The sequence below is a fragment of the Mustela nigripes genome, chromosome 17 (assembly GCF_022355385.1).
Source record: "Mustela nigripes isolate SB6536 chromosome 17, MUSNIG.SB6536, whole genome shotgun sequence".
Taxonomy (NCBI): Eukaryota; Metazoa; Chordata; class Mammalia; order Carnivora; family Mustelidae; genus Mustela; species Mustela nigripes.
In genome coordinates this window covers 33,745,310-33,759,729 of record NC_081573.1, presented here as the reverse complement: position 1 = coordinate 33,759,729, position 14,420 = coordinate 33,745,310, and the positions used below count along the sequence as shown (strand labels likewise).

The 14,420-nt window shown below is 53.6% G+C and overlaps 1 protein-coding gene across 1 annotated transcript in view; it reads left to right on the top strand.

Moving 5' to 3' along the window:
* CNGB1 (cyclic nucleotide gated channel subunit beta 1) overlaps window positions 1-14,420 on the top strand; it is a 61,855-nt gene that overhangs the window by 16,966 nt on the left and 30,469 nt on the right. Inside the window, exons 14-17 of the mRNA XM_059382258.1 lie at window positions 4,116-4,203; window positions 4,858-4,897; window positions 10,115-10,274; window positions 13,044-13,151. Of these exons, the coding sequence (XP_059238241.1) occupies window positions 4,116-4,203; window positions 4,858-4,897; window positions 10,115-10,274; window positions 13,044-13,151 (396 nt within the window). The remainder of the gene's footprint in view (window positions 1-4,115; window positions 4,204-4,857; window positions 4,898-10,114; window positions 10,275-13,043; window positions 13,152-14,420) is intronic.

The window sequence follows — 14,420 nt, the reverse complement described above, 5'->3', positions numbered from 1 at the left end:
GCTGTTATCATGGGGCAGTCCAGACTGATTTAACCTGTCCCTTGCATTATTACCTGTCCCTGTCACTGGGCCCTCTGTGGTGTCCACACCCTTCCTCCCTGGCCTGAGACATGGGCTCTGCTCCTCCTGGCAGAGTGATCTGGGCAAGTTCACACCGCACAGAGCGTCTGCCTCTGCATCCGTGGAATGGAGACACACACAGCCCCAGCAGAGTGGTGCCAGGGCCAGCTGTGTAGCAGGCATATTAGGGCCTGGCCTGCAGTGGGCGCCCCATCAAATGTCGTTGATGTTCTCGTCCCCACTGAGGGTCCCTTCCAGTCCCAGGCAGGAAATCGTTACACTGTGAAACCAACACAGGACTTCTGGGCTGGAGGCCTGCTCAGTGGCTTCTGGTTTTAGTCCACCTGTCCCTAGTTCACATATAATTTTTTCATCCTTGGCTGGAGGCTACACACCTACTTGCTTGCCTCCAATGATAGGGAGCTCACAACCTCTTGAGGACTGTCCATCCCATTCTTATACACCTCTGACTTATGAAATTATTTCCTCCACAAAAATAAGTATGTTTCCCTATGGTTTCTGTGACACAGTCCGATTTCTGCCCTCTGGGTCCCCTGGAGCCAGGCTGCTCTCCCTGACAGGTGACACCTGATCTCCTGGATGAAGACTTAGGTGCAGCCCAGCCTTGTTAGTACAGCCCCATCAGCCATCTGCTTTCCACCTCAGAGGCCAGCAAGTCAGTGTGCTCACCCACACGCACATGTAGCAAACACACATGTGCTCTCAGTGCACAGTATACATAGGCACACACGCATATCTGCACTCTATGTACACACAAATATACACAAACCCATACACGCTGGGTTGTGTGCAGGTATGCACACAGTCACACCCACACATAGCCTGCACACACAACCCACACTTGCACATGCAGGCACACTGCTACACACTCGCACGTGGCCATCCTATGCCCTGCATGCATGCTCGTGCACACAAGCACATGTATGTAGCTACCCCCAACTGCTCCAGACACGCACGTATCCACACAAATGTCTATCCAAAGTTTCCAACTCTGGGAACTTTTGGGCCCCGGGCCCCTAGGTTGGGACAAGGGCACCAGTTGGGAGAGTGAGCGATGTCCGGGCCAGGGCCAGAGGGCGTGGGACACGGGCGGAGGGACTGGGCTGTCCCTGGCTGAGGGAGGATGCTCTGGGCTGGCTTCATGGAGGCACAGGGGTTACTGATGACGTGCAACGGGCCCTGGTAACAGGCAGACGGTCGCTTAGCGACCTGGTTTCTGCCAGCAACGGCTCAGCTTTTCCTAGCAACCGCAGCCTTTCGGTCCCCACCTGGCCTCCCTGGGGGCATTTCTGCAGAGTTCCCGGCACATCCCCTCAATTTGATTAGAAGCAGGAAGGATCAGTGGCTCATCGGCGACCCGAGCCACACTGGCTCCAGAGCTGGCCTGGCAGGCTTGGGGCTGGGCCGGGGCTCTCCCAGTTGTCTCCCTGTGTGCCCCCGACCCGGGGCTTGGGATGTATGTCATCGCCCCCAGCTGACCTCCTGCATCATGGGTGTTCTTGTTGGCAAAGACGGCGAGACCCAAGTAGGTGGCTCCTTCTTCCTAAGGACTCCCCTTCTTTCTATCAGGGTTGGGGTGCCGGATTAGGAGTGTGCCGAGGACCCTTGCTTTGGGCTGTCACCTTCCAGGTGACTTGGGGGATAAGGAGCAGATAGTCAACTCTTGGCTACTCCCTGCACCTTTAACTCGGATGGCCGGCTGTGGGGGTCGTCCAGGAGTGCCCACCTCAGCCAGTCTTTCTGATCCTCCCCTGGGATTGGGGAGGTTTCTAGAATTGGGTTCTCTGTGGCTTCTGGGCCAGGCAAGAGGGGGCCTTGGGCACGTTGCTGACCAGGGGTAACATGACGTTGAGTACATAGCTCCACAGGCAGCCCCCCGGTGGTGCTGACAGGGCCATGGTAGGGCTTGTTAGATGTTTGTGCAAGATGTTTCCCAATCCACGTGGGCGATTCCTAATCCCGCAGATGCTGCCTCCTTTACTATTAGTAATAATAATGACAAGAACGATCATGACAACGGTGACCATTTGTGCAATGCTTGGTGTCCATGCCAGACTCTGGGCATTGATTATTCATCCTGCTTCACAGACGAAAGAACTGGGGCTCGGCCACGGTCTCCTCCACGTCCAGGGTGCGCTGCCAGCGAGCACAGAGCTGGGAGCAAAACCAGCACTTGATGTCGCATGAGAGGAGAGTTGCTTATCAGTGTTGAGAGATGGAGGATCAAGAATGACACCAGACATGGGAAGTCTTTTTTGACTTTTTCATGAGATTCTCACTGGCCCTTTTGATCTCCCTCAGAGGAGTCAGGCTGGACAGGCTGAGCAGTCCTGCCGATTTGACAGATAGGCAAACAGAGGCAGCCCGAGGGCTTCCCGGTGCTGTGCTCAGGGCCGTTCAGGGATTTCCTGGCCTCATTCTAGAATGAGCAAGACCCCAGGCTGTGGATGTTCATGTCCTTGGCCTTCGTGCTTTGAGAACCGGGAAGGGCATGGTTCCCATCTCACGTCTAGGGACCTTCAAGCACATTTTAATTTCTTTTAACGTCAGACCCGAAAATGAACTTTACAATGGAAGAGGTTATATATAGTATTGAATCTTATATAATTGCAGTCACAAAACACAATTTTTATTTTTAAGGACGAAGGGGCCCAATAAGGCTAAACTGTTCAGGCAGAGTCATCATGTGCCCTTGCTTTTGAGACTTGAATCTTTTGAATAAAATCTGTTTCTTCCTGGGCAGGGTGGGGAGTATGACCCTGACAGCTGAGGCCCCTTACATGGAAAATAGCTACATGTCAATGAAGGGAAATGAAGAGAGCTGAGTGCCAGGATCCTCAGGACAGTTGCCTCACTCCTCTGTCCTGTGGGGCCATGTAGACCCTCAGAGGCAGGTAGCCAAGCATTGCGTACATGCCCATGTTTCATCCAGGCTTGCCTTGTGCCAGCCATATAACTGTGGATGGACCATCTGTGCCTTCAATTGCTGAGCTGGAATGGGACCAGTCATAGCCCCGGGCCCTCAGGGTGGTCTTGGTGAGGATGGGGGCCACTGTGACCATGTGATCACTGAGTCCCTCTCCCAGGCCTCTGGCTCCAAACTGACTGGGGCTGCCATTCTGTGCCCACCTCCTCACCCACCTTGGGAGAGCTGAAGGTTGGCGCTCTGGGTAGGAGATGGTGAATCTGGGTTTTCTGGATGGTGGACACAGCAGACCGCCCTCCATGAGCTGACAGAGGCCTGTGGGGCAGGGTGGGCCACCAGGAACCAGGATCCAGTTCTAATTATGGAAGTCCCATTGGCCCCTGGATCTGAGTCACCATTTTAACCCACAGGCCGCACACAGGCTTCGAAGGGCCCAATTTAACCTGTAGATGGGCTCTTTTGTTTATCTACATATTGCTAGGAGTCTATTAACTTGGATTAATTTCTAGCATCTAAAGTTTGGAGATTCTACCTTTAAAGGTGGAGTTCAGGCTCTTCTCAAAAATCAGATCTTCCAAGCCAAGTGAGGTTCCCGACTCAGATCTGTGTGGTGTCAGACAATCTGCCGTGTGACTTTGGCCAGCTCAGATCACCTCTCTGGGCCTCACTTTTCTTGTACTCCCTGCCCTAACTGCATCACCAGCCTAGAGGCTCGCAGAGGGGAGATGCTGGGAGTACATTTTGAACACTGTTCAATACGGTTTGTTCCCACCCTGCAGAGGACAATCCCTCAAGCCATCCACCATGCTTTCCTTTGCACATGCTGTTCCCCTTTCCTGGATACCCTTCCTCGCCTATTCCTCACTGTAAACTCATTGTCCCTGAGGTCCAGCCCAGAGGCCACCTCCTCTGGGCAGGCTTCCTTCCTAGGCACAGTGGAGGTCTGCCTGCCCCATTTGGGGAGCCTCATGAGGGTGAGGACCTACCTATTCTTGGCCATCTTTGTGTACCAGCTCCCAACAGAGGGGCTGGCTCCCGTTAGGCAGGGCTCAGGAAATGTCTAACCCCCCCAACACTAGCCCTTTCCTCTTCCCCCTTGGGGTCACAGTGTCCTGCTGGATAGCTGTCTGGAGGTGCAGGCTGGTGAGGATCCAAGTGGAGTAGACGGCACCCAGCCCCAGAAGGCCTCACAGCAGGTACAGAGCAGCACCAGGCCTGGTACCCAACTACTTCCAGGGCCTGGCTGGGTTTTATCTACTTTGTTTACAGGGGGATTTTCAGCTGGTGAGATGCCCCCTGGACAAAGGGGAGCAGGGTGGTGGGTACTGCAGAGCCTGGCTTATACCAGGGGTCAGGTGGGGTCAGGGAGGGCCTGGGGTGACATGGCCATGGGTGGGGAGCAGCCGGTCCCGTAGGCCAATCCTCACATGGCTGTGTGACCCTGGACACATCACCTCTCCACTCTGGGCCCATAAAATGGGGCTGAAAACCCCTCCCCATAGAGTCCCACAGAGTCGTCCACTGTGAAGGGCAGTGCCCAGGTGGGGGGTGCTGTGGCCGCTGCTTGGTCCCCACATGCACAGAGCTGCATGGGAACACCCCCCGCTCTGTGCCAAGTCCAGGTGCGGGGGCCCAGGGCTTCTGGGTGCCCTCCCCTCTACATGGTGGGGGCCATCTCCTGGGTGCTCCAGCAGCTGGAGGGGCAGGGCCTGACCAATCCGGCAGAGCAAGGAGTTGAATAGGGGCCCAGGTGACCTCTTGAAGACAGATCTCCCAACAGGATCCGGGCTGGCCTGGTGCGAGGAGGGGCCTTGATGGTCCAGCTTTTGTTTCCACTTTCCTGTCCGCAGGAGCTGCCCAAGGAAGAGGCCGTGACTGTCAGTCCAGAAGGTAGGGGTGTGCTGGGGGTGGGGGGCAGGGCACAGTGCTTTGATAGATGATACTTTCAGGCTGGGGGCAGCCTGGGGACAAGGGCACTCACCACCCCCATCTCTACTGTCCCTACACCCCTGCACCTGTCTCATCTCCAGGCAAAACCCATCCTCTGTGTCTTGGGGCCACATTATCAGAGCTTGGTGATGTATTTCAAAGGCCCCAGGGGAATTGCGGGAGGCTCTCGGGACGCCAGCAGGCCCGTGGAAACCCCACTCCCAGCCAGCCCTTTCTGCCCCCACCTGCACTCGCTGGGAACGCAGCTCTCTAGGCTACCATCTAGAGAGGGTTTGGATGAAACGGAGCATCTCTGAGTGAAAATTGGGACCCAAGCTTGCAAAGGGCCCGTCCTGGACCCCGTGTCTTGATGAGCTTTTCCTTCCTGGGCAGATCCCCAGGCTGAACCCAGCACATGCACTTTGCTCTTTTTTGCCACTCCCGCTCCTGAACCTGAGAACTCCAGTCTTGGTGTGGTAAAGTCTCGGGGAGCCACGCTGGGGAGCCCCAGGCAGACGGACATGGAGCCCTGGCCTTGTGAGACTCCATGCTTCTCAAGTCACCCTGGGAGGCAGAAAGACCATTTCACAGATGAGAAAACTAAGGTTCTGAGTGGGCAGGAAGTGGCTGAGCACTCAAGGCCACAGACCTGCACTTCACTCTGGGTTCCTCCTTCCGCCTGCTGTGGGACCTGGATCCAGGCTGTGTGACCTCTCTTAATTAGAGAAAGACAGGGCAATCGTAGTACCTGCCTCATAGGGCAGTTGGTCAGAGTGGCAGGGGGACAATGTGTCGAAGGTACCCAAAGCTGTGTGGCACCGAGGCAAGAGGCCATAATGGTGACCAGCCAGCCAGCAACAGACACAGGACTGACACAGGACACAGGTGTCCTGACCCCAGGTGTCCCAAGTTTGCTCCCCATCTGATCTTTGTTTTTTTTTTTTTTTTAAAGATTTTATTTATTTATTTATTTGACAGACAAAGATCACAAGTAGTCAGAGGAGGAAACAGGCTCCCTCCTGAGCAGAGAGTCTGATGCGGGGCTCGATCCCAGGACCCTGGAATCATGACCTGAGCTGAAGGCAGAGGCTTTAGCCCACTGAGCCACCCAGGTGCTCCCCAATCTGATCTTTGAAAAGCACCTTCTTCTTCTTCTTCTTCTTTTTTTTTTTTTAAGATTTTATTCTTTTATTTGTCTGAAGGAGAGAGTGCACAAGCAGGGGGAGAGGCAGGCAGAGGGAGACGCAGACTCCCCACTGAGCAGGGAGCCCCATGCTAGACTTGATCTCAGATCATGACCTGAGCCGAAGGCAGACGCTTAACGACTAAGCACCCAGGCATCCCTGATTCTAACTTTTTCTGTCTGAGGTGGGAAATGCTACATGTGGTTGGTTAACAGAGAAGCTCAACAAGGTGAGGGGGTCCGATGCTGTCCCTTGGAGCTGCCGAGTAGACCAGTCAGCGTGATTTGGCGACGCATTCAGTGTTCACTCCAGGGACACAAACAGTGTTCGGGCATTAGGGGCAGCTGCTGCAAGCACAGACGGGCGCCGGGCGGGTCCATGTTGGTGCTGGTGGGGAGAAGGCCTCCCCACCTCCCCCAACCCTGTGTTCCTGGTTGCAGTCCCCAGGGTCCCACACCTGCCTGAGCCCCACTGGCCCCAGCACCATGACTCAGCCAGGCCAGGACGTGGAGCTGAGTCGCCTGGTACAGGACCAGCCGCCCGGCCAGATGGCCCCAGGGCTTGCTCCTCCAACCCTGGCAGAGCACCTCCCCAATGTGCCCAGCTACCGCCCCTCAATCACCCGCATCCCTGTCCTCATCTCCCGGAGGACGGCCTTGTCCAACTCCAACTTCGCCAAGGAGACCAGGAATTCCGTCCGTCGCCTAGGTAGTGTGATCTCGTGTACCCAGCATGCTTGCACGTGGGCTGTGGGCTCCTGCATGGCTTGGGCTGTTCCCTGCATGGGTGCCATGGTCCAGGGGTGGGATTAGCAGTTGAACTAGAAAACCACCCCCTCTTCCTCTGTTGATCAATGCCTTTATCTTGCTTCATGGTGATTTAAGGGGTATTAGTCCACTTATCTCTGTACCTAAAAGCCCATAATTAGCAGTTAATTTCTTTGGGTTAAACATTGCATTCTGCAGATCATCATTTTTTTATAGGTAGTCGATCACACCCTAGTTTAAATAAATTACTAAGATAGCTAGACTAGGAGATCTGGGTGGAGAAAGAGAATAAATTGAGGGCAATGAGGCAGAAGTGGAATGTGGGGACCCATTTCAGACAGAATCCTACCAATCCTGAGGATTTTCTGGGACTTGGACTTCCTGGGGATTGTCAATACCCTCCTCCCCCCCACCCCTGCCGCCAGCAAATCCCATTTTAGGAACAGAGAGGCCCCCAGGTGGCTGCAGGCCAACTAGGAGGGGAGGCATCTTCAGGGGCCAGTGAAGGAGGGTAAGTCTGGATCCTGGTAGCCCTTGGGCTCCACTGCTTGCTTTGGGATAACAAGAGGACTCAGGGACAGCAGGGTGCTTCTGGACTAACCCCTATCACTTTCTGCTTCAACTTAAGCCAGACCCACCCTCGTTCCCTTTTCATTTGTTTATTTTGGGGGAATAGTGTGCAAGGTTGCCTGTGAGGTCAGTAGACAGGCAGCATTGAACATTTCATGAGTAGAGATCCACTGCTGTCTTCTCTCCCTGGCTTGCAATAGGCACAGAATGAGGGCGATCAGCCCCACCACAAGGGTTGACACCCCCCAGGCTGGGTCTTCTGGGCAAGCCCTAGATCTACTCACTCCTGAGTGTCCCCTAATTTCCACCTCCCCCACAGATCCCTTCTGAATTTTTGCTATATTCTGTACCAATTCTACTTTGATTGGCTTGCCATTTTTCTTTCAGTGGAATCATTTTTTAAATTTAATTAAGTTTATTCAGTCAGGAACCTTTACTATTCTATTCCAGTGGGCAACCAGCATTGCTTGCCATAAGTAGAGGGCATAAATAGAAATAACCGCAAATGAACTGAAAACCAAGTCATGCGGACAATTTCAGCAAAGGGCGATGGCCTGCGCAAGGCTCCCAGGGGAGACCTGCCCTCTTAGCCACAAAGGTGTTAAGGCTGAGGAACACGGGGCTGAGACTTTGTCTCTGTGCATTCAGGAGCTAGAGAGGACTGAAATGGGAGAAACGTTCTCGTTCCACATTTCCTTTGTCATGTCTGTGCCATCTGAAGTCACCATGTGTCCTCCCTTGGTCCCTGGGAGCCTCCCCACTTGGGGAAACAGTCCCACTGCGGGGTTAGGACCATGGGCTGATGCAGCCATGGTGGTACGGCCCACGATGGTGTGAGATGCTGCGGGTACGGCATGGTAGCCCGTAGGAAGGGCGCTATCCTCGTGTCCAGGATGCTGCTTGGCCTGGAGCAAGCTTTTGTCCAAATGGAGACCTCTGCGTGAGCGGGTCACCAGCCTCAGGACAAAGGAAGAGGATAAATTTTAGAGCCGGGCTGCCTGGGTCAAAATCTTGGCTCTGCGGCCGGTTCCTTCACTGCTCTGTGCTTCAGTTTACCCACAAGATGGGGACGACAGTAACAGTGCTCTTCTAGAAGGGCCCGGAAAGGGGAAAGAATTAATCTATATAAAGCACTAAGAGTTTAGTGAAACGGATGGCAAGCATGGAGGAAGGACTTTATAGTAAATATGACTCTTCTCTCAACCAATTTAATCATGCCGTGTTATTCTATTTTTCATAATGTGATTTTTGTTCTAAAACATGAAACACCGGGCTTAGGGGTTTTCCTCCATTCCTGGGGGCGACAGAGGTTGCAGAGTCTTGCTCAGGGTGAGGCAGGGTTGGGGAGGACCTGCCCCCTCCCGGGCTCCCCAGGATGGCATTATGGAGGTTCTTGGGGCTCTGCTGGGGGCAGTGTGGGGGCGCTGAGCATTCTGGACAGCCCCCCAATCCCAGCCCGGTCCGGGAAGCTGGTTGAGGTCCCTCGTGCCTCACTCTCTCTCCTACTTTCCACAGCCTGGGGAAATCTCTTGTTAGTCTGGCAACACCTCTTCCTTAAACATTTAGAAACTTCTCTATTTCTGCTCGTCCTCTTCCTCTGAGGGCTTAAGGCTTAGTAGAGCAAATGCCAAAAGGTCTTGCTCAGCTTCCCTCCTAAGCCACGTTCCACAAAGTGCTGGCTTTTCCCCATGGTGGCCATTTAAAAAGAAAGTCGAGTCTCCAAGGGCTTCAGAATGCTCCCTCTCCTCGTTCTGGGTACAATGGCCTGGCTCTCAGCGAGTCGTCCCCCCCAGGTAAGGCCGAGAGAGGGGGGGCCCCATCTCGGCCCCTCAGCGTCCTCTGAGCTTTGCCTCGGGCAGGCCTGTCCCCACAGTCCCTGGGGTGGGTGATAAAGACTGAGGCAGGGCCACCCCCAGACTTGCAAGGGAGGACCCTGTCCTGGGACACGGGACCCAACACACGGGACCCAGTACCAGGCCTCTCAGAGGTCAGGAGAGGAGTTGGGCTGATGGATTTCAGGGGGTCCTGGCAAGTCCAGAAACAAGGAGGTACCAAAACACATTCCCAAACAAGGGTGACACATACTTCAAGGGTAGGCTGTTATCCTTGATTGCGAGGAACTGCCCAATGTCTCCATTCAAGGCCCTTCAAGAATGTGATGCCGTGTGCCTTTGTGACCCCCACTTTGGGATGGGGAAACTGAGGCCCAGAGAGGGGAAGCACTGAGACTGTGCCAGGCCAGGCCCTCAGACTTGGACTCTCTCAGCCTCGCCCTGCCCTCTCTGGGTGCTGCTCCTCCCCCCCCCCCCCCCCCCCGCCACTCCTGCTAAACCCCAGGTCCTTGAGCCTTCCCTAGGCCCTGGAAAACCAGAGCTTGGGAGACCTGGACTCCAGACGGCGCTCCAGAGCTTCTGTGGCCTCAAAGGTGTCATGGCTTCGTTTGCAGCTCTTGGGCTGGTGTCTGGGGTGGCCAAGGGCCTCGGAGGCCCCCGGGATCTGCATTCTTGCACCCCTGCATGGAGCTCTCCGGTGGGCCCCACTGGGAGGGGAGGCTCTTGGTGGCCCATCCAAACATGCTTTCTGTGGCTTTATTCAGAGCAAAGCCCTTGGGACCTGGCTTCTCTCTCTCTGACTGTCCTCTCCTCCCTCTCTCCAAGTGCCGGCTACAAAGGAGCTCCCGGAAGTGCAGGTGGAAGATGCGGACGCGGCCCACCATCCCCTCATCGTGGAGAACCCACCCACACCCGAGCTGCCACCACCCTCTCCTGCCAAATCCGACACCCTCGCGGTCCCGGGATCTGCCGCAGGGTCCGAAAGGTCAGCTTTTATGCTTCTCTTGGGCTTCTCACAGCACCGTGCCCTCTGTCCATTTGGCAGAAGGAGAGACTGAGGCCAGAGTGGGGAAAGCAGCTGGCCCAAGGTCACTCAGTGAGTTGGTGTCAGAACTGGGATTATGGCCCCATTTCCTGGTGGGTCAGAACTGGACTATGGCCCCTAAACCTTGGTTTAGGACTCTATAAAGAGTTCTCCAAGGAAGTCCTGTCCCAAGTACTGTCAGCTGTAAGATAGAAGGTGGGTAACAAATGTGATAAGGCTTATTTCCACCCCCTTGTTTTACTTTAAAATAAGGGAATGCAGATACCAAAAAAACACTAGAAAAATAAGCATCCCTTGTCCCACTACACTACCTTGTCTATGGGGCTCATGGTTTTGTGTGGTTTTCACTGGAGGGGTGGCTTGGATCACATTTCATTAGAGACCACATCTGACCTTCCTCCAGCTCTGTGTGTCAGAATGAACTTCACAAATCCCTTCTTGTTGGACACCATCCATAGTGGAGCTCTGGACATCTTTTGCACTTCTTTCTGTCCTTGGGCTCCTTTCTCAAAAGTGGGAATCTTGGTCAAGGTTGTGCACATTTTTATGCTTCTTGATAGAAATTTGTTGCACGATTGGAGTTGGTTTTGAACAGCCTGAGCCAGGAAACAGAGAGTTCTTGTATACAGCTGTAGGCAAACTGTGAAGTGTAGTTCAATGCTTTGTGAATGACTGCATTTAAGCTGCAGGAGAGCTGCCAGTGCTTCTCCTGTGGTGGTTGCACTGGGAGATAGTTCCTTTTTCTTGATTCATCATTGCTCTCGTCCATGGGTCCTTGAGGACTCTCTCAGCCAAAGTAAAAAGCCTGCTGTAACAGAGATAGCTAGATGTAGCCAACTGAGGGCTCTCTGATTTTAATGTGAAGAAAAAGTAACAATCTCATCTAGCCTTGGAACACAACTCACTGTCCCATTAATTCTTTTGTTTCATTCATTGAACTATGCAGAACACAGCAGAAACAAACAAACAAACAAACAAAAAGAGCTAATATTGTTACAGACATCTGGCCTACCTCTCTCTGTTTTCTTTTTATAGGCTAGGTTGGGGGTGGAAATCTGGGCACAGAGAGGGGAGTAGGCTCCTTTGGGGATAGAATCTAAGCCCTCTGCCTTAGGGCTGTTTATGGGATGGGCCTATGAGCCTTCTCTTGTTCTTATTATTCACTCATTCACTCATTCATTCATTCATAAACATTTATTGAACTTCTTTATGTGTCAGACTCTCTCTGGGTGCTGGGGGATGCATCACGGAGAAGCCTGACAGGGGCCTACTGTCCCAGAGCTGATGTTCTGGTGGGACTGAGATAGACAATGAACAGGGAATTAAATAAACAGACAAGACTGTCCTAGAGAGCTCTAAGTTGAACCTGGCTTTGAGAAATCAGGGGAACCTCTACCTGAGTCTTTGCCTGAGCTTGACCCCGAGAGGGGAGAATTCTGACACCTGACTTGGGAAGCCTATGGGACTGCCTATGGTCAGGGGTGGAATGAGCATTGTGGGCAACTGATAGGCACCAAAAAGCCATGGAAATCACAGACCCTGATGGAGGGGCACATGGGCTGGGCCCTGCCTTGTAGCTTAAAGCCTTGGTTTGAGGTGACTCCCATCTTACCACTTACTGATGTGAGGCTTGAGGCAAGCCAGTGAACACTCCTAGTCCTCTGTGTTCCTACTGTAAGCTGGAGATAGACACACCACCTGTTATAAGATTGCTGGAAGAATCCAACAAGCTAACTCGTGCAAGGTGCTCTGCGCAGGGCTGCACGCGAAGCAGGGCTGTGGAAGCCTGGCTGCTGGCGGAGTTCCACACTCTGGTATCTCGGGCAGCATGTGCCCTCCTGGCTCAGGAGAAGGCACCAGGCCGGGCGCAAGAGGACTGAGTTTGGGTCTCACCTGTGCAGATTCTGGCCTTGGTGTTCACGGGTGGGGATTTTAACTAGAGGGTAAAGGAGGTGAATCCGTGAGTGTTGCCATTTTTGGTGAGCTGGCAGAAGGCCATAGGATAGTTTCAGAGCCTCCTGGAATAAAGGCAAGGCAAGGCTGCACATCCCTCCATCTGTTCCCTCTAGAAGCCTCTGAGATCCTGAGTCGAGATGGTTGAGGATGGGCACAGTGACAGGTAAATTCACACCCAGACACCGTCAGCTGGGACTCCGATGGCTCCAGATGCAGAGTCCTGTGGAAGACATGGACTAAATGACAGGGGACCCCGGGGATGATTTGCTCTTCCTTTCTCAGACAGGGAGCCTGGAAGGGGTGTGCTAGGAGGGGAAAGCAGAACATTTTAGCTGAGGCCCCACTGAGTCCTGAGTATCTCACTGAGTTGAGTAGATCCAGTCCCATTTTACAGATGGGGAAACTGAGATGGTTCAGAGAGTTTAAGTCACTTGCCAAGGTCACACACTAGTGGGAAGCAGGACTGGGATGCAAAATCCAGTTTGCCTGATACCAGGTCAATGTTGTTACTTTTACACTAGGACATTGAACAGATGTGGAGACTGAGGTCCAGAGGGCGACTGTGTCCCTTCCCTCTCTCTCTTTTTCTCCATGAAGGCAAGTGAGGACCCTTTGATGGCACCAACACCCCCGGCCCCATTCCCCCCCTGCCCAGGGTTCCGCCCTGGGTGAGCTGCAGTGGTCAGGATTGGCTCCCTTTCCCCTGTGGCTCCTGCCCTCGCTGAAGGCCCCTCCATGACTGTGTCCTTGCAGGAACAGGCTGCCCTCCCAAGATGATGACGTTGAAGAGCTCAAGGCACTGGCACCAGCTGAATCACCCATGGTCGCCTGGTTGGACCCGTCCAGCCCACAGGGCACTGAGTGAGTGGGGCCCACCCGCAGGGTTTCAGAGGGTGGTTGGAAGTCTGGGTGGGGATGAGCAGACAAGGAAAGAGGGTTGGGTTGGTGGGGGAGAGTATGGATGTTTCTAGAACCTTCCACCATTTGCCAACAGCTTCTGAGCAGTAAGACAGAGCTGGGTCTCCTGTCCAGGCTGCTTCTGACTGGCCTAGCGGTTCTGTACAGTCTGTAAAATGCACAGAGGCTTTGTTGTAAAGGAGAGAGAGGCTCCTGGCCCCTCAGCCAAGGTTGGGTCCTGGCTCTAAACCCCTGAGAAGGTCAGCAGGGAGAGCGAGGACCACAAGGATCTCCAGGGGTCTGAACCCAGGGAGCTTGTTAAAAATACAGATTCCCGGGGCACCTGGGTGGCTCAGTGGGTTAAAGCCTCTGCCTTCGGCTCAGGTCATGATCTCAGGGTCCTGGGATCAGGCCCCGCATTGGGATCTTTGCTCGGCAGGGAGCCTACTTCACCCTCACTTCTCTCTGCAGGCGCTTCTCTGCCTACTTGTGGTCTCTGTCTGTCAAGTAAATAATAAAATAAAATCGTTAAAAAAAAAAAATACAGATTCCCAGCTCCCAGCCCAGACCCACTGGGTCAGAAGCTCAGACAGTGGGCCCTGGGGGACTGACATCTTTATAAGCCTTCAGCTGATTCTGATTATAAACCGGTCTGTGGGACAGTGTTTAGGGGCCACAGTGACAGCACTGGGACCTGGGGTCTGTGACATCTAACTACTCCAAGGGCTGGGCCAACAGAAGATGTTTTCTGGAAGAGTCTGGGATGCCTGACTGATGGTGAATCCCCCGGCCCCAGGCTCTGGCCTGGGACCCCCATCCTATTCCCAGCCTCAGCTCCTAGAGGGGCCACCGGAGGCACTGGGCTTTCCTGCCAGCCTTCCCCCTGCCGCCCATAATTTTACGGAGTATGTTTTAGAGAGCTGTGGGAAGTTCAGAAAAGTTAAAAGACAAAGAAAAAAAATCCAAACCTCACCCATAGTTCACTGGTCCATGTGAGTATACAGTGCAATTCCATCTTATGCAGTAGGGTAAGGACAGGGTCAGAGTTTAGTACCAGAAAACAGGGAAGGAATCAGTTATAGTAATAAAAATTACCCTTGAAGCCTCTTAAGGAGTTCAGCGTGGGGACCCATACATTAGCGAGGTAGGTTCAGCTGCTATAACAATTAGACCCCACAGATGCAGTGGCTTAAGCAACACAATGTCTCATTTATCATAATCATGTCACCAGAC